General features: G+C 37.3%; 2 protein-coding genes across 4 annotated transcripts; one reads left to right on the top strand and one right to left on the bottom strand.

The window, feature by feature from the left end:
- Window positions 1-2,867: 2,867 nt before the first annotated feature.
- LOC137745737 (18 kDa seed maturation protein) lies at window positions 2,868-3,858 on the bottom strand. The gene is made up of 2 exons (XM_068485738.2): window positions 3,681-3,858; window positions 2,868-3,469 (listed from the first exon to the last, which is right to left on the bottom strand). Exons 1-2 carry the CDS (start codon window positions 3,786-3,788, stop codon window positions 3,068-3,070), a joined length of 510 nt encoding a protein of 169 aa, XP_068341839.2. The 5' UTR covers window positions 3,789-3,858; the 3' UTR covers window positions 2,868-3,067.
- Window positions 3,859-13,553: 9,695 nt separating this feature from the next.
- LOC137744728 (delta(12)-fatty-acid desaturase FAD2) lies at window positions 13,554-17,302 on the top strand. 3 transcript variants are annotated; one of them, XM_088681293.1, is made up of 2 exons: window positions 13,554-13,827; window positions 16,005-17,302. In XM_088681293.1, the coding sequence occupies exon 2, from the start codon at window positions 16,016-16,018 to the stop codon at window positions 17,162-17,164; it is 1,149 nt and encodes a 382-aa protein (XP_088537419.1). In that variant the 5' UTR covers window positions 13,554-13,827; window positions 16,005-16,015; the 3' UTR covers window positions 17,165-17,302. The 3 variants fall into 3 exon arrangements, with proteins under 3 accessions (XP_088537419.1, XP_068340620.1, XP_088537420.1); XM_068484519.2 differs by having other exon boundaries at window positions 13,708-14,085; XM_088681294.1 differs by having other exon boundaries at window positions 13,708-13,827; window positions 15,980-17,302.
- Window positions 17,303-20,033: the final 2,731 nt, after the last annotated feature.

Consider the following 20,033-nt stretch of genomic DNA (forward strand, 5'->3'; position numbering starts at 1 on the left):
GATCTGAATTCCTTACCACATATCAAGCACAACATGTGTGAGAGTGTTATCACAAAAAAGTATGTTGCAACTAGTAGTCTAGTAGGGAATTGGATCCGCTCCGAACCTTAGTGTCCGAAACCTAGGGATCAATTCATCTGGGCCACACAAATTCAATCCAACGGTCCCCATGAATTCATTTTCTTGGCCCACCACACAAAACCAACAACTTTGATTTCTTTTACACACTAATCTGTAGCCCAGATGATTTGATCTCTAGGCTCCGGACACTAAGGTCTGGAGCGGATCCAATTCAGTCTAGTAGTGGAACCATTTAATTTATTAACAAATTGTACAATTAAAGATATAAAATTCAAACTCTCTCTAACAACCAAGGACACAGTCTATGTGAAAGTTGGAAAATATTAGTATTTTGGTTTATTTGAATGTTTGGTTTTTTGGTCTTAGCCCGTTAGCATTAAGGTTTTGATTTCTTACCTTTTAGGATTATGGTTAGTTTATTATAAATAGCATGCTTGTTATTCAGTTGAGAACAAGTTAGTCACAATGTAATATCTTAGGGTTTTGTAGCCGTTTCGGCATTCTTAGTTTGTTTAATAATATTCTTATTATTTTGTAGTCTTGTTTGTTTCACACTTTGATATTCAACTAAAGTCTTTTGTGCTCTTAAAGCACTACCAATAAAAAAAATTAAATAGGTGAGACAAGTGCCTATTAAGCAGAGGAATGGCTATTCTCGCACATCACTCTCCCATAGCTTGTGTCACATTCCAGTCCACAAAGATATTGTCCATTTTGGGCCACACCCTCACGAATTTGTTCTTGGGTTTCGGCACGAGAATTTCCCAGGGGGTCACCCATCCTAGGACTGCTCTCACCCAAACTCACTTAATTTCGAAGTTCTTATAGGATTCGAAGCCAGTAAGTTCCCAAAATGCGTCTTGCAATGGGAGGTGAGCATGCACATATAAGGCATAGAGGATCCTTTCCCCTGGGCGATAGAGGATCTTACAACTTGTACTGCTTATTATAGAACCCACTATTTCAACTACTAAAAATACACAACTTAATACTATGGTTTAGTGATATTCCTTTTCAGTAAGTGAAAGGTCTTAGGTTCAATTTTTGCCAAAAGCATATTTGAACCACATTATTGCTAGCTATTGTGAGGCTAAACTCACCCCCTCTATTTTAGTATAGAATATCATTTGTTAAAATAAAATAAAATAAAATAAAATAAAAGTTCACAAAAACCCATACAATCTCACCAGCGAGTCCAAGTTGAAATTTCAATCATCTCAACTTTCCACCAATCTTATTATAAAATGAGAAAATGCTAAGAGACTATTTTAAAATGATACTTTTTATAATTTTTTCGCAATTTCATATTTTTAACATAATTTTCATATCAACATTATAAAATATTATGCTAAAAGCATGAGGTGGTGAAAATTTCATATAGATTCCTATTTTCAGAAAGCCTTCTTATCATTTCTTTGATAAAAAAGCTCATCCGAATACACATTTATAATAGCTTTTTGTACTATTAAGATAAGGACATGTAAAAAATAGTCACATGTCTTTGTATTACTGACACAAATACCACGATAGCGCTATAACATGTCAGTTTTCTAACCTAATCGAATTATAATGTCAAACTTGAGGGTTTAGACATTTTTTTTTAAATGTTAATCATGAAATTTTGTTTCAAAATATCTGATTGCCAACTTGAAAAGATATTCGGCCAAACAAATTTTTGGTGTTGCAAGTAGACAAGAGAATATAAATGAAGGGACAGAGACATGATCCAGAGCCCGACCGGTTGATGTCATATCCGACTTTAGGAACCCATCACAATATAAAGCATACGCATTACAACAGGATACCTCAAAAGTTTTCCCAATTAATCTGATTTTTCTAAGGGCCATAAGTTAGTTAGATCTGAATATTTAAGCTTCTTGTCGGAGGGAGTTCATGCAGGACACGATTTCCATTTAAGTTTGCGGTTGATGGGAGCTCCATCATGAGTTTTATAATTTGTAATCGCTCAAAGCAGAAAGAAAGTAAACTTCTTTTGGTTTCATGACCTTACGTTGTGAAAAGCAATTAGTTAGATGATCGTATTCATAGTTTGTCTCGTCTAATTTCTGGTTTAAGTCTTTTTCATTCATTATGTGTGTATGTTGTGCAAAGCAATTAGTCTGATGATCATATTCATAGTTTGTCTCGTCTAATTTATGGTTTAAGTCTTTTTCACTCATTATGTGTGTTTTGTGATCTTTATCATTAATTAACACGTATTAAATTTATAACAACAGTTAAAATAATTTTTTTTTGTGAATTTCATTATTAATTGACACACGAATTAAGTTTATAACATAGTTAAAAGAATTAAATGTCTATTAATATAGAGACCACAAAAATCTACGGACAAAATTAGCGCAAAACATTTGAACTTGTCTAATCCTTCCAATCTAAGATTATAGAACTATCTCTCTTTAATTTTTTCAAACAAATAATATTATTGTCAAGAAACTAATTATACACTAATGAGAGGACTAGACTTAATCTCACAATAAACTAGTAATAATGTAATTCAAATTCTCTTTTAACGAAAATCGAACCTAAAACCTCTTATTTACAAGTAAAAGAAATACAACTGAACTCGAACCTAAAACCTCTTATTTACCATTATAAAAAATACCACTAGTAGTAAATGACATATAATATCTCTCCGTTTATATTGGAATTTTTATTTATTAACCAACTATAAAGTAATAATGAACCATAATTAGCCACATAGTCGGGCAGAGATCCAATCTACTACCCACACAATCTAAATCTAAAAAGTCATTGGAGTCCAAATATTACATAATGGTACCAAATTTTATTCAATTCAAACTTACAAATATCAAGAAAAAGCAATTTCAACTCAACCCATTAAAGCCATTAAAAAATAACCATAAAAACACGGCCTATTACATAATGACCCCCAAAGAAAGGGTCCACACACGGCCTAACTCAAAGCCCACACCATGGCCAATAACTTGAAAATAAAGGGTCCGTCTCAACTGTAGGTCCCACCAGTCCCATAAGTGGTTGCATTCCCACCTACGTTAGTATTATGGCCTGTTGTCCTACCCGTACCCGTGTTGGTCCCAATAGGGTGCGCCTCCGCCACCACACCCTCCGTCACTTGGCCCGCGGGCTGCCCGGTGCCGTGACCGGGAACTGCGGATATCTGGTGAGTTCCAGTCGGCTGCCCTGCGGCCCCAGTAGTGGAATACGTGCGGGTCCCAGTGCCAGCACCGGTTGCAGTATAGCCGGTAGCCACTGCCACATCCCGCCTAGCCGCCGCGTTTTGCTCCATCGCTTCACGCTTGTTGACCTCGGCCTCGACGATTCTCTCCTCTTTCTTTCGGGCCGCCATGTCCTTTTCAACTGGGTCACTGGACTTCATCTTCTCCACCTACGCAAAACCACATCATCTTACAAAAAAAATAAAAAACAATAAAAAGTAACGCGTTGAGTGACTTCCAATCTTCGCCACTGATGCAGATTTTTTCTCGATATTATGTTCAAATCCCATGGTAGCGAAGAAGGTGATTCACTTAAAAGTTAAAAAACTCGTTAAAACAAGGAAAAATTTACTACATGGCAGAGGTTATAATATATATAACCTTTTCTTGCACGGTGGCCTTGGTCTTTTCCATGCCAGACGTGGCAGAGGCTGCTACGTTAGCAGCTGCTTCTTTCATTGACTCCATCGTGTTCTTCCCACTCTGCATTTTTCACTCTCTTCTTTCCTTTTTCTTAGAAATTCTTATATGTAGCAGCTGCTTCATATGGCTTTTGAGGAAGTTCTGGGTTACGACGCGTGTAGTAAGTACTAGAGAGCTGAGGTGGAGCTGGAGAGAAGTATCACGGTTTCTGTGTGGACACGTGTGCACACGTGTCGGATAGGCGCTAACAGTGTGTGTGATGCAGCAGTTTTGGAAGTTTGGTCAGTTACGTGGCGAAGAGGTGACGGGAGTAGATTAATACCGCGTTGCCTTTGCCGTATGAACGTCGGTATGGAGCGACTGCTGCGTTAATTACGTCCGGATTTTATTTATTTATCTTCTTCTTTTTGTTGAAACGACTGGGTTTTATACTGTTATTTGGATGCTGTAGAATTGTCAGAGAAACGGAGCATTGGTCAACTTTCAATAATATTGATATTTTTTTTAATTTGGTAATTATCACATACACAATCCATCAAATATAATTTTATCATAAAAAATCTTAGTATTAATTAAAATAGAATAATTCTATTTAAATTGTTTTTCTTCTTTCCCTCTAGCAGATGTGAGATTTAACAGACGCTCCAAAAGCGTCGCCGACATGTTTATTTCTTTTTCTTTAATGCAAAACTTATGAGAGATGTTGACATTTTTGCACTAGCTTTCACATGTTATTAATTTCTAACTAAAAAGATTAAAGGTCTTGTTTTTGTATAAGATATGATGTGTGATTTGAAGATGTAAAAATGTCCAACTGCAGAGGTTGCTACCAGTGTCCAAAATTTATATTGTTAAACTTGTATATATTTTTAAAGTTTGGAAGACTCGAATCGTATTAAACGTGATTATTTTAAACAAATTACGGACATTGGGACATGTTCCTGTTGTTTGGTAGCCTCCAATGCATCAATCATACGAAACAATAAGGCAAAAGTATTAAATTTGACACGCAAGTAAGACATAGAACATATGTTTTCGCGTAAGCTCTATATACCTTAAGACCATCTTTAGTCAAAGAGTTATATATGCTACTTTTAGCTCGAAATATTTTAAAGCATGTCTTTATCAAGAAGCCTGTATATATTCTAGTTAGTTAGCTGAACTGCTAGCTTTCACTCGGTCTACATTTAGCCACCCGAAAATCATTTTGTGGAGCATACTTTGGTTTCCTATTTCTTTATATCTCTCTAAATTTAATAAACTATCTAGGCGCGTTTGTTTGCCTTCATGAAGTTGAAGGAAATTTTTTGTAGATTAAGAGCATTTGAGCATACAACCATACATAATAACTCTTCAAGTAAGCTAGTACCAAAAAAAGTTATACATGACTATCAGAGCAATGACTGGTGAATCATGACTCTTTAAAATTAAAACGAGGAGAGATACCCTTGAAGCTCATCATTGCGTTCGCAAGCTGGTTATCACCCAAGTGGAGGGTCTTCAAGTTCTCTCCAAACTCCTTGGATGCTTCCTTGTGGTTGATATTCTCTCCTTAAATTTTTACTCTTTTGCTTTGCCTTTGCTCCTTGAGGATTTGAGGAAAGAATCTGCAAAGGTTGCAAGGTTGTAAGCCTCTAAGTCCATCTCCAACTGAAGGAGGGCCAGAGGGTTCGTTTTAGCCCTCTGGCCCTCTAAGAAATTAATATTTTAATGAACAGTGCATGACCATATTTCTTAGGTCATCTCCAACCGAAGGCTGGCTAGAGGGCTCGTACTTAGCCCTTTGGCCCTCTAAGAAATTAATATTTTAATGAACAATGCAAGATCATATTTCTCAGGCCATCTCTAACCGAAGGCTGGCTAGAGGGCTCGTTTTAGCCCTTTGGCCCTCCAAGATATTAATATTTTAATGAACAGTATAGGGCCATGTTTGCCTCCATCTCCAACTGAGGGTCAAAGGGCCAAATATAATTTATTATTTAAAAACTACAACTTAAATTCAAATTCAAATCCAACGGCTAAATACTGTAAAAAACTACAACATAATTTATTATTTTAAAACAACAACTTAAATTAAATTCAAATTTTGTAAAATAGAAGTTATAGGAAAAAATATAATTTAGAAAAAATATAAAAACAATTTTGTAAAATAAAAGTTATAGAAAAAAATTGTGTAAAAAAAAAAAATTCATAAATAACGGCTAGCTAAAGCTAGAATTTCTAGCCCAACCCGGGGCTGGCTGGATTGGGCCAGCCTTCTGGCCTTTTGGCCCTTTCAGATTCCGTAGAGCCCACGAGCACTCTGGCCTAGCCTTTAGTTGGAGACGGTTTTCGGGTTATTTTCAGCCATCTGGACCCTTTGGTTGGAGATGGCCTTACCATCTCCAACTGAGGGCCAAAAGGTCATAGAACTCGTTTTAGCCTTGTCACAAAAAACCGTCTCCAACTAAGGGCCAAATGGCCATAAGGCCAAACATAATTTATTATTTAAATTTAAAAGCTCCAACAATTTAAATTTAAAAACTACAACTTATATTTAAAAACTACAACTAAATTTTAAAAACTACAACAACTTAAATTTAAAAACTACAACAATTTAAATTTAAAAATTACAACAACTTAAATTTAATATCTAAAATCATCATTATCTTCAGCATCTGTCATTGCAGGAGTATAGTCGGAGGTAAACAACTGCTGCTGAGTCATATTTTTTTTTTTCTATCAAAATAGGCATTACTCATTGGAGTGTAATTTGAAGTGTTCCTTTCCATGTTCTTATCCTCCATCTCTTCTTGTATTTGTTTGGCTCGTTCTTCATGCCAACGGTTCATTTCTTCCGCAACAAAGGCATTTTGCTCCGCCATTAATCGCAATGAGACCGCCACTTCCTGTTGAGCGGCATAATTATCATTTGCCTTGCCCTTTTCCTTCAACCTTCAGGCCCTGTTTTGTCCCATAGCCCTAGGTATGGAACCTTCACTCGAAGACGGATTTTCTACTCTAATTTGTTAAATGGTAGGAGATCCATCTTTATCCATATCTACAATTGAGGATGCAGTTCTAAACACCGGCGTAGGACCTACTTTATGTTGAGATGGATCTTCAAATAACACCCACCCCTTACAAATTTCTCAACAACCGTGAAACTGAAAGGGTTTCGAGCTGCCTTCCATATACAATTCCTCCGCTTGGCGTACTTAGAAAATATAATTACAAAAATTAAAGGAAATTAATGTATGAAATTAAATGTAACATAATTAAATATTTAAAATAAATTGTGAAAACACTTACTTCGTCGTAATAATTAGTGCCGCTTTCACGTCTACTTGTTGCTGCTAACAGCGCTTGATGCCACTTATTCAAACTTGGATGAAGATGTTTCTTCCATCTTGAAGAATAACTCTTGTGGTTTTTGGTATTCGGTGGAGTGATGCCTTCGTAGAACTCTAAGTATTTTTTGGACACACGAGTCCAAACACCTTCACTTGTCTGAGAACTCCCCCTCACACTATCTTTCGAAACCCATCTATAAGCCCTACAAAGAGCTTCATCTTCGTTTCGGGTCCAAGCCCTACCTTTCATTGCAGATGAGGCCATTTGAAAATTATTGAAAAAATTGAAGGAAAAATTATTGGAAGAGGTAAGAAAATATGAGAATTGAAATGGTGAAAAATTTGTGACAAATGGTGCAGGAATGGCTTAGGTATTTATAGGAAAAAATGAGAATTTTTTAAATTATTTTAAATAAAATTTTGGCCCCAAAAAAAAAAAAAAAAAAATTCAAACACAACGGTAACTAACGTCAGCTAGCTATTGGAGTTCAAATTTTAGCTCCGCCCAGGGCCAGCTGGTTGGCTCATTTGGATCACACGGTTGGCCTTTTGGCCATTTTTTGTCGAGTGGGGCCCACGAGCCCTTTTGCCTGACCCTTGGTTAGAGACGGTTTTCGGACTATTTTTGGCCCTCTGGCCCTCTAAACCCTTCGATTGGAGATGGTCTAAGTATCCACACCAAGGATGAGGTGTGAAGAGAAGATGGAATGACTTGGATGATGAAAGATTGCTAGCTAATCTTCAGCCAAGTGGCCGGTAATAGATAGAGAGTGGGAGATTTGTGCCTCCAAACTTTCTCTTAAAAGAACCCTAATGGAGGAAAGAATATAAAGTCACTTTTCTACCTCCCTTCATTTGAGAAAGGAGGAATTGAAGTAGGAAAGAGGGAAATGCAGTCCGTTGAAAAGAAAGCTTGAGCACGGAGTTGGTGATGGAGTTGAGGCATGGATTTGGAGTCCATGAAAGCTTCCCAGGTTCAAGGGGAATTGAGTAAGGGGTGAAGAGGAAGGGGGGAACACAGGCCTTACCGAAAAGAAAAGCTCAAGCACGGAGTTAGAGATGGAGGTAAGACCTGAATTTGGAGACTATGAAACTTCCCAGGTTGAAGGGGAATTGAGGAAGGGGCGAAGTTAGCGCAGGTGGAATCGCCGAGCCATGTGTGCCAGACATTGCATGGTTTGAGTTTGCAGGCAAGCTTGTATCCACAACTATTGCCCTGATTGGAGCCATTTAGGAAAGAGAGAGGGATGTACGACTTGAATGTTGTGTAAATACCCAACGGGTACCTAAGTGTAATTGTTAATGGACATGGGTTACCTTCATACTATATGACACATACTTATTGCTGATAGGGGATAAACTTGGTGTTATTTTAGATGCAGGAAGGTTAAAATAAGGAAGCGACTTTTAATTAAGAAAAGTAATTAGAGAATTGGTAATTCACGAGTTAAAAGATTATTTGTTGCTACCATTTGACCTTTTTCAGGCTATTCGGATTAGCGTTACTTTTGTTGAATTGTCAATTTAGGACCCGCAATTTATAGATTTGGAAAAATTGACGAGATATTTGGGTGAATTATATCCTTTAATGTGTTTAATCAGATTTTAATATTTTAATATCTTTTTTAATGTTTTGTTGTTTGTTTAGTTCCTTTTCTATTTGGATTCTTCGGGTTTCCTGGGTTAAGTTACAATATAAATAGATCATCTTGACCTTAGGTTTGTAATCTTATGATATATTAATCAACATTCGAGAGCTTTTTCTCAAATTTCTGGTGTTCCAAAATCCTATCCAAGAGTGGTTGTTCGTGATCCCTTGACCCAAAACAAAACAAAATAAAATGCTAGGTAGACCAACTTTTTTATTGACTAAATTATTATTAAGTGTTGATTAACGTGTTTATTTTTTATGAACGACACATCATATATTTTACAAATTTAATTTAAAAAGTTGGTTTACCTAGCATTGCTCTGTATAAATTAGAGTAAAATAACTTATATTAAATAAGTACAAATTTATGGATTGGAACATCAAGTTGCGGTTGAACCGGGGATGCTATGGTTATTGTATTCTTGTTTTCAAGAAATCTTTAAGGGAAGGTATCCCCATATATATATATTTATAAAAGTGGGGATTAGTTGTGGGATCCACACTACATCAAACTTTAACAATCCGAACCGTCTATTTTTCAAGTTGCACCTCATAGATCATCCTCGCAAAATATTAGCCAAATCAGAAATGTTTAAGACATCTAATTGAGTTCAAAGAAATTAACGAATACTTCGTTATATAAGAAATAATGAAATTTTATCTTGATAATTAAATAGGCAAATGGTTTCGGATTGAATTGAATTTTTGCAATGATGATCTATGAATTGAGACTTACAAAATAGACTGTTCGGATCATTGAAGTTTGATGTGGAGTGAACCCCACACCTAATCCTTATTTTTTGAAAAAAATGGGGATCACTTTGCGTAAAGGGCCTGCTTGTTTTCATGTGTAGGTGTTAAATGCAAGATTAAATTGTCTGCACTTAAAATCGGTGTAGTATCTATGTGACCCCAATCGACTAACACAAATTAAGTATATAATAACAAAGTTAAGAAAAATTAAATTTATAAACATGTGTCAGTCAATAAGTGGAGTCACATAGTGTGCGTTTGTTATACTTGACTATTTCGAACTAAACTAGCTTTAAGGACTAAATTGGATTGGCTTGACATGAACTAAATAGGATAAGAATATTGAAACGTTTAGTACAGTATTAGACTAAGCTATCAACTAAATTAGTTTGGAGAATCAAATAATTTTTAGTCATTTTTTTCTTATTTTTTCCTTTCCACATTTTTTTTTCTTATGTTTACTTTCCACACACACACACACACACCCTCTCTCTCTCTCTCTCTCTCTCTCTCTCTCTCTCTCTCTCTCTCTCTCTCTCTCTCTCTCTCTCTCTCTCTCTCTCTCTCTCTCTCTCTCTCTCTATCTTCATCTTTTCCTTTCCACTCTCTCCTCCATCAAAACAGCGTCATTCATCACCCCCTTTTTGTTCTCTCCTTTTTTACCCTTTCCTTTTCTTTGCTGTTGTGATTTCTCTAAATTATTTATGGCACCAAAAATTCTGGTTTCCCAACTTAAAATCCCACGAAAAATTGAAATCGTGCAACTTTGTTTGGCCTCCTCTGATTTTCTGGGAAAATGAAGAATTTTTCTATTTATTTTTTTGTTGTTATTGAATTGATTTTTTTTCTTTTCAAATTTTGGTGGTTGGATGTTAAGAATTAGGCGGTGGGTGTGGTGGGTTTCAAATCTGGGCATAGGTGGCCAAACAAAGTTGCAGAGAAGCATGATTGTAGACGACTTGCAGCGTGCAGTCTTTGTATGCAGCTTTAGAGATGGGATTAGCAATCCCATATGTTTCGGGCGGCCTAGCCAAGAACTGGTAGTGAAGGACTTAGTCTGGCCCGAGTTCGACTTAGTCCCATTAAACTTAATCCTTGTTCCAACCAAACACGGATTAGAAATCCCAACTAAGCTGATTCAGTCCAATGAAGCTTAGGCCATCTCCAACCGAGGGTTGGCCAGATGGTTCGTTTTAGCCCTCTGGTCTTTCAAGAAATTAATATTTTAATGAACAATACAGAGCCATATTTGCCTCCGTCTCCAACCGAGGGCCATAGGGCTCGTTTTAGCCTTGACACAAAAAACCGTCTCCAACTGAGGGCTAAAGAGCCATAGGACCAAACATAATTTATTATTTAAAAACTACAACTTAAATTCAAATCCAACGGCTAAGTGACGTCAGCTAGCCGTTGGATTTGAATTTTTCTTTTGATATAAATAGGGTAAATATTGGGCGATAATTCACACAACTTTGAATTCAATCTATTTCAATTCAATCTCTTTCAATTCAAGTTTGCAATGAATTCTAACTTTGGATCCTCTTCGGATTCCAAATGGGGGTCCTCATCTAATTCCAAATTGGAAGCAAAATGGGCGCAAATGAGACGAGAAGATGAAGAGTCTGATGAAGAAGTTCAAGTAAGGCGCAACAAACAAAACAGAGCAACAGCCATGGTGTGTCAGCCAATTGAGGAACAACCTCAATGGGATGGCTCTATTGCTGGTCACTTTTACAAACCACGAAACAGAGCGATGTCGCATGCAAGTTGATGAACAACTACTTCAACCCCAACTCGATGTACATAGAAGAGGATTTTAGACGTCGCTTCCTGATGAGGCCTCATGTCTTCGAGCGTTTACTTCGTGATGTCCAGCAGGTCAATCCATACTTTCAACAGAAACGGGATAAAGCAGGCCGCCCTGGTTTCTCACCTTATCAAAAGGTTACTGTTGCACTCCGAATGATGGCCTATGGCTCCCCAGCTGATTCGATGGATGAAACCCATAGTATGTCTAGGTCTACATGCCTTGATACTTTTGAACAATTCTGTGACATAATTGTTTAGGTTTATAAAGACGAGCACCTCCGCGAGCCAAATCAAGAAGATCTGAATCGGATCCTTTGCAAAGTTGAAGACCGTGGGTTTCTGGGCATGATAGGTTCATTAGACTGCATGCATTGGGATTGGAAGAACTATCACGCCGGATCGCAAAGAGGCTTTAGCAAAAGGTCGAGAAAGCCAACCGTTGTGTTAGAGGCGGTTGCCTTATCTGACACATGGATTTGACATGCTTTCTTTAGAGTCCCTGAATCCCAAAATGACATTACAGTTCTTGGGCGTTCACCATTCTTCAATAACTTGATGGAAGGTAAAGCACCTCAACTTGACTACTACATCAACAACCGTCAATACAATATGAGGTATTACTTGGCAGATAACATCTACCCAAAGTGGGCGACACTTGTCCAAGTAATTCCAAACCCTAGGAATGACGCAGAAAAGTTGTTTACCTTACACCAAGAGGCATACTGAAAAGATGTTGAGAGAGCTTTTAGTATTCTACAAGCACAGTGGAAGATCATTAGTGAACCGGCAAGAGGGTGGAGTCAAGAAAATTTGGACTCCATCATGATGTCTTGCATCATATTACACAATATGATAGTGGAGGATGAGCGAGATGGATATATTGATGGAGAGTCCGATGACGACCAACAAGATCCAAATAGGTCAAGAAGGGCTCGTGCAAAAATATATGATGGGCCTAATTTGCCTTTCAATCTAAGAACTGGTAGTATCTCTATAAATGAGTATATGAGACTATAGAATGATACGTTCTTGTGCCACAAACAAGTACCTACAACAAGATCTTGTTGCACATCTTTGGGCTAAAAAAAGCATGGAGTAGGCGTTTAAGTTTTATGTTGTTAAATGTTTTTAAAAATATTGTTTAAGTTTCATGTTGTTCAATGTTTTTTTTTTATGTTGTAGAATTTGTATGTTGGTTAATGTTATTTAATGTTGTTTCATGTTACTTAATTTAATTTAGGGAGTTTTAATGAAAAAACCGCGGTACTGTTCACTTTAAAGAAAAACTACATTTTTACACGAAAAAATCAAACCTGGTACTATTCACTTTACCTTTTATTTTGTCCTTATCGTTAAAACTCAAAGTTTTCAAGTCATTTTCATTCATTTTCCTTTTAATTTAATGTTGTTTAATGGCTTAGGAAGTTATAGGAAAAAAAAAAAATAATTTAAAAAAAATATGAAATAAATTTTGTGAAATAGAAGTTGTAGGAATAAAAAATAGAATTTAAAATAAAATGAAACAAATTTTGTGAAATAGAAGTTATAAAAAAAAATTTGTAAATAAAAAATAATAATAAAATTGTAAAAAAAAATAAAAAAAAATCAAATGCAATGGCTAGCTGATATCAACTAGCCGTTGCATTTGAATTTTAGCTTTAGAATTACTGTCGGTTATAACCGACAGGAATAATAATTTTTCTTGCCAGTCCCGAACTGGCTAGTTGGTTGCATGCAGCCAGTTCTTCAGCCCTTTCAGATTTCATGGGATCCTCTCAGATTCCAAGAACCATATGGTCTAATCCTTAGTTGAAGATAATTTTTGAACTATTTTCAATCGTCTGACTTTCTAAATCCTTTAGTTAGAGATGACCGTAGTGAGCCAAAACAAACACCCCGGAGTCTAGATATTTTAAGTCACCTGCATCACTGGCATTGCCCACTAGACGAGGCCACTGTTACAAGACATTCAAAATTTAAAATTTTCGGTCAAAAACGACTACCGCTTTGTATTAATGAACTTCAAAGGGGTTTATTTTCGTGATTAAAAAAGTTCACAATCACCACGATGGTCCCACTCGCACGTGAAACCGTCAGAACTTAATTTTATTTTGTTTTCTAAGTGAACAGATTCCCTAGATATTTTTCACTTAGCATAGGTAGAACATCCCATCGTCACCGTTGAAAGAACTAGAAAAAATTCCCTCCCTCATCGAAATCAACGGCCACGATCGCAGATAAAAATCAGTTAATTTTTAGTGTCGACAACTGTAAAAATCAGTTACTAGCCTGAGGCAGAGCATTGATAGAGTCACGCAAAGCGAGCAAGAGTAACAAAAAGGATCCAATAATCGGCGGCCACGTGTTCACAGATGAAACAGTCCGAACCTAAAACTGAAGCCTCTGAGCTTATATAGTCGTGTCCGCAGGGCTTGTAATCACTTCAAACGGGCCGGAGATTCCTGATCGAACAGGAGGCCCCGAAAGAGAGAAAGCTAGAGAGAGAGAGAGAGAGAGAGAGAGAGAGGGTGTGAGAAGGTAGAAGGGCCTCTCGTTTCAGGTACTTTCCATCGCTTGTTTTTTTTTTTTTTTTTTTTTTTTTTCTGATACATTTTGCTTCTGGTATGAATTTCTGAGATTTTTACTTGCATTTTGCGTTTTGTGATCGAATGTGATTGGAGATATGTATGCTCGAGCTCCGTTTTCTTCTTCAATGGCGTAATCTAGGTTAGATCTAGCCGTTAATGGCGAAAGTATTCTGACCGTTCGTTTCTCCTGAGATTCAGATCCTCCTCTGTTCAATCGATTTTTCTTTCCGGTATGGACGGCTAAGATCTTTTGAGCATTGATTCAAAAATATTAAAATCCCTTTGATTCTTTCGGTTATTTTTTTTTATAAAGGAATTGAGATTTTCGGAGTCCGATCCGGGTCATCCGAGCCTGACAGTCTGGATCTTTTGTCGCGTTCTTTGATTTGGTCCTTCCATGGCGCCCACATGAACTCTCGCTATTTCATTATTACATTTTTTTTCATTTAATAAATTACAAATATCAGGAGAGCTTTTGGCACAACGGAAAGACTTTATAATAAATTACAATATCTGAAATTTTTTTAAATTGTTTATTAATTTTCTTATAAATAAATATTATTTGTTGAGCCGGACGCAGTTTTTTTAGAATTATGATTCTCTCCTGTTTCTCTTTCTATTATCTTCCATCTCTTTCTTTCATGTTCTTTTATATTATTTTTCTCTTGTTATAAAAAAATTAATATACGATATTGATGTGATTTAATCGTGGTCTTTCAAATAAAAGGAGAGTGAAGGAGAGAGAAAGAAAGAGGGAGAAAATCCTACTCGGTTTTTTAATGCCATGCGGCTCGTTTATTTTTCTGCATGCTTTTTCTGGCCCTTCCGTCTTCGTTCCGCCTGCAACGCCGCGTTTGACAATTCGTTAAATGGGTTGCGACCGAGTCCCGGCATGTATGCACATTTTCTGACAAGCTTTAGTTTTATTTGCTGTAAATTTGGAAAAGGTGGGCGGCTTTTGGGTTGAAAATTAGGAAAAAAACCAACGAAAAACACGATGTATTGCAACAGTTTTTTGGGGAATACTCTGAAAACGATGTGATTTTAGCAATTTAAAATTGGTTGGCAACAAAACAATCTGGGTATTTTTGGTAATTGACAAGGCGAATGAGGTATAATTAGTCAAAATCAAAGCCTACTTGTAAAAGCGACTTATGCTTAGAAGATGGGTTCTCTGTGGTAATGGTCTTTTTTTTATTAATTTAAAGTTTCAAACTTTCTCACGTTTTATATATAGATTAAGATTATTATTTAATTAATCGTGTTTAAGGGTCGGCCACGATATTGGGAAGCGAATCAAATACATTTTCCGCAGGTTACGTGTACTTGATTTTGTTCAAAGGTTTTTCATTTGAATTCCTTGTCAATTGTAAGCTTTGATATTTTCTAGTATGGTGGATTGCTTTCAGGCGCACCAGCTTTGTCGCTTATGAATTTGATTAATTAAAGATGTGGGTCCTAATCACAACCGAACAATTCAAAAAGTGCTTTTGTATATAGTCTAATTTTCCCTTTTATTAACAGTGCTTTGTTGTTGTTTTGAGTTTTGAATGTTGCATTTCCACAAGTGATTCCTGTTGCAATGATGCTTAAGGAGACAGAAGAAGTGCTCAAATAGTGATTAAACCTATAACAAGAAAACGAAATATGCGTTTTTCAGTATCTATATACTAAAAAATAGATGAAGTTATCGTTTTGGATTATGTGTTTGGTTCGTTTGAATTGGTTTAATGTGGCAGTCAAATTGCCAATTACGACTTAATCAAGGAGTTTAAGCCCTCCGGAACTTGCATCAACTTGTTGGTCTTGCCGTCTCCGTCTTTGCTACCGAGAAGCGATTTTGTCGTGGGTTTCTTACTGTTCTTCAAGTTGTAACATTGGATTTTTTTTTAATATTCCACCAGCCTGTCAACGTTTGTTTTGGTCCGTCTACTTTTGTGTTGTAATTTTGAGTGGTTGTCGTGTTAGGCTTCAAACTGCAATATCTTATAAATGTTGATTGGTTGGTCATATTTTTTCACGTAACTTTTGTTCTGTCGTCTTGTTTTTTGTATTATTAACCTTCAAGTGCTTAAAGGGAGGAATATTTGAGATCTGAAATTTGTACTTTTACATTATATTCAGTCGTTTCAATCTTTGTTCTTGGCAGATTTCGGAACAATGGGTGCCGGTGGAAGAATGGTTGCGCCCCCTGTGCGCAAAAATGCCGATGCTGACACCCACAAGAGAGTTCCGTACTCTAAGCCTCCGTTCAGCCTCGGTGAGGTCAAGAAAGCCATCCCACCTCATTGTTTTCAGCGCTCTGTTATCCGCTCCTTCTCCTATGTCTTTTATGACCTCACCATTGCCTCCATCCTTTACTACATTGCTTCCACCTACATTCAGAATCTCTCTCAACCTCTCTCCTTCTTGGCATGGCCGATTTTCTGGTATGTTCAGGGCTGTGTTCTCACCGGTGTTTGGGTCATAGCACATGAGTGCGGTCACCATGCTTTCAGTGATTATCAATGGCTGGATGACACTGTTGGTCTTATCCTCCACTCTTGCCTCCTTGTCCCGTACTTCTCATGGAAGTATAGCCATCGCCGCCACCATTCCAACACAGGTTCCCTTGAGCGAGATGAAGTCTTTGTCCCCAAGCAGAAGTTCGAAATTGGATGGTATGCCAAATATCTCAACAACCCACCAGGCAGATTCCTCACACTCCTCATCCAACTCACTCTAGGCTGGCCTTTGTATCTTGCGTTCAATGTTTCTGGAAGGCCCTACAAAGGATTTGCTTGCCACTTTCATCCGTATGGACCAATCTACTCTGATCGCGAACGATTGCAGATATTTGTATCCGATGCTGGCGTTCTTGCTGTCTTCTATGGGCTTTACCGTCTTGCCGCTGCAAAGGGGCTTGCTTGGGTTATATGCTTCTACGGAGGTCCTCTAATGGTGGTGAATGGATTTTTGGTACTGATCACGTACTTGCAGCACACCCACCCCGCATTGCCGCACTATGATTCCTCTGAATGGGACTGGTTTAGGGGAGCTTTGGCCACCGTTGACAGAGACTACGGAATCCTGAACAAGGTTTTCCACAACATCACAGACACTCACGTTGCGCACCATTTGTTCTCAACCATGCCGCACTATCACGCAATGGAGGCGACCAAGGCAATCAAGCCGATATTGGGCGAGTACTATCAGTTCGACGGGACTCCGGTTTACAAGGCAATGTTTAGGGAGGCGAAGGAGTGTATCTACGTCGAACCCGATGAGGGTGCCAAGAAAGGTGTCTTCTGGTACAAGAAAAAGCTGTGATTCTGAAAGTTGCCGAAGTCGGTGAGTATTTTGGGAGTTTTAGTTCTTTGTAATGGATCTGAGGTTCCCTTAAATTATGTTGTAGGTGTCTTGGTTTTTTGGAACTACTTAATATTAATTGAAGAGCTTTTTCAATAATTTTTGCATCTCTAGTTATCGTTGAAATTGAAACACAATGGTGATCTCTGTTGTGTTCTTTTCTCTTAAGCACAAAGCATGCAAAGTGCTTAACCTAAAAGCCAAATCCAAAACGAATCTGCGTTGCCTGATTCAAAGTAAATTCTAAATTAGGCTGCCCCTGGAGGATGGCTCTCTCTTAAGCACAAAGCCTGCAAAGTGCTTAATCTAAAAGCCTAAGCCAAAACATAAGATGCTTGCCCAAATTAGGCTGCCACTGAAGGGTGGCTGTTTTGGAGCATTTGAGAGTTAAACATCTAGATTTTTTTCTGTTCGACAAATTTTTATTTTTATTTTTTGGGATAAAGTAACTTCATTACCAACAAACATAAAACATAATTATATAAAGAGGCCTAAATATGTTCACCAAAAAAAAGGGCCTAAATACAAGATAAGCACACAACAAAAAATGAACCCCAAAAGTACATTTTTGAGCCCAAATCAGAAAGAAAAAAATAATTAAAAAAAACACACCGTAGAAGGTTGTATCCGACGCTGCAAACCAAGACCCCAACAACCGCATGAAATCAAGCCGAGCAACGCCCCAGAAGTGGAAGAACAGAAGACTCGATCATCCTCCAAAGAGCACCCAACAAGTTGCAGCCACCAATCCAAGGACCAAACTAAGGAAGCCTGCAAGAAGCAACCCACGAGTAACAGCGCCAAAGAGGGCACGCATATGGAACAAGGTGGTGTGAACACCCAAGCCAGAGTTCTACACACTTTCCGAGATAATTGCGAAAATTCTTCGAGAAGATTAGTGGTTGCAAAAATAAAAGGAGGGATCGAGGAGAATTGGAAAGGGGAATATTAAAGTGAAGAAATATGTAAGGAGCTTGTAATCCGAGTTGCTTCGGAGTATTGTCTGCATTCAAGGCCATGAGTTCATTCTCTCCCTTCCCATATCAAGACATTCAATAGCAAGCGCCATCAGCAGACATGAAAAAAGAGGAAGCAAAGACTTGAAAGCCAGACTTGGTGGGTAAATATTGTGATTAAGAGAACAAAAAAAAAGTTCAAGCCCAACAACAAAAACTAAAAATGAAACTGAGTGGGCTAGTTCGGGCAGCTGAATGTTCTAGGGCTATTACCATTAAAAATGAGCTTCGAACACAAGCCCGACCCATTGATTTGCATAACTAAGGACCTGTTGGAGTGAATTTGAACTTCTGGAGAATCACCTATTACGTGTTTTTTCAGAGAAGTGATTCTGGCCCTCCTGAAATCACATTTAGACGGAGCTTTATCTTTTTTGCTAGTCTAGAAAGGGCCTTAATTCATTCTCTATATTTCCACTTTCCAAACGATAAGCACCAATATAGTCCCTGCATATCAGTTACTTTTGTCTAAATGTAGTAATTGATGCAAGGAGTTTGTAGTTTAGTTGCCTAAAAGCATTTAGGCTTGCACACCGAGTTTCCACATTTGATTCCCCCTCTAACTGTAATTTGTATGAAAAGAAAGTAGTAAGTGATAAGCGAAATTTCAAGGCCTTGTTTTGGAATGCTTCAATAAGCACTGCTTTTATTAGAACTATATGAATTTTGATTAAAATTTCAAATATTTCTTGAAAGCGCTTCCCGAAAAGCACTTTTCTAGATAATGCTTCATTGGAAAACAATAAAAATTTGTTATATATTTAACCCCACAATCATTTTACCTGTTTTAGTCCAATAATGTTATTATTACCATCTTATTATAATTTATACTACATATAGTGTACCACATGATGTGGCAGCCGAGGTGTACATCTTAACGGTAATTTGTATTTATTTTATTAATATTTTCTTCTTAAACCCTTCTTTCACCTTCCCTGTGAAACAGATAATAATTAGGTGGCATAGCAGAACAATCACCATGTGATCGCCGAAGGAGGGTGGAAGCACCATCATGTCATCATGTGGTTATACAGTGGAGGATGATGATATTGGAGAGAGGAGGGAGGAAGAGCCAAGACAAATGGAACATTCTCATCTACTGAGTTACAAATACTATCAATCAAAACAGGAAACGCTAGTAGAAAATAAGAAAAGAATTTCTAATTCTTAAAACAAATCAACATCAAATCTCAATGAGTCCCTGTTTGTTCACACACGTTAGTTAATTAGTTATTACTTGTTATTAATTAAGTCGTATAATTAAGTTGGTAGCATACACAGGGGAGACGCTGCCATGCATGTCAAGGATTTGCCTTGACGAGAACATTTGGGTAATCCTGCAGGACCGCAAATCGACCATGAAAGCAACTGATAACAGACATGCAAAAGGTTTACTGTGAATGCAATACTTCTCTACTGAAGCAGCCGACGACCTTTGACACACGGCACATAAAAACGAAACAGTAAAAGTAAAATTATATTAAAATCTCAAGTGAGTTGTTGAAAATGTAGGCAGTTACGTAGGACTTGATTTGCTGCTGCAAATGTTTGACAGATAATATAAAAACATGCCATGAACTGGTCTCTAAAAGTAACTGATTAGATATTGTTGATCGTTAACTATTGAGATTAGAGAAAATCTTGCGTGGGTCAGTAATATACGAACTATATGACTAATTATACATTACATGGCGCATGCATGCTCACGTAGCCTTATTAGGGGGTTTGGATTTTCTCTAATAACTTATTGGCCTAAATCTTTTGGTTTGTTAGTCATGTTTTATTTTATATAGATACGCGCGCAAATTTTTTTT

The sequence above is a fragment of the Pyrus communis genome, chromosome 12 (assembly GCF_041283825.1).
Source record: "Pyrus communis isolate YQ-2024b chromosome 12, ASM4128382v1, whole genome shotgun sequence".
NCBI lineage: Eukaryota > Viridiplantae > Streptophyta > Magnoliopsida > Rosales > Rosaceae > Pyrus > Pyrus communis.

Bases quoted from the DNA above. Each gene is read 5' to 3' on its own strand.
- LOC137744728 (XM_088681293.1), top strand. From the start codon at position 16,016: ATGGGTGCCGGTGGAAGAATGGTTGCGCCCCCTGTGCGCAAAAATGCC.
- LOC137745737 (XM_068485738.2), bottom strand. From the start codon at position 3,788: ATGCAGAGTGGGAAGAACACGATGGAGTCAATGAAAGAAGCAGCTGCT. The intron at 3,470-3,680 runs GTTATATATATT...GGTTTTGCGTAG, and splicing joins AGGCCACCGTGCAAGAAAAG to GTGGAGAAGATGAAGTCCAG.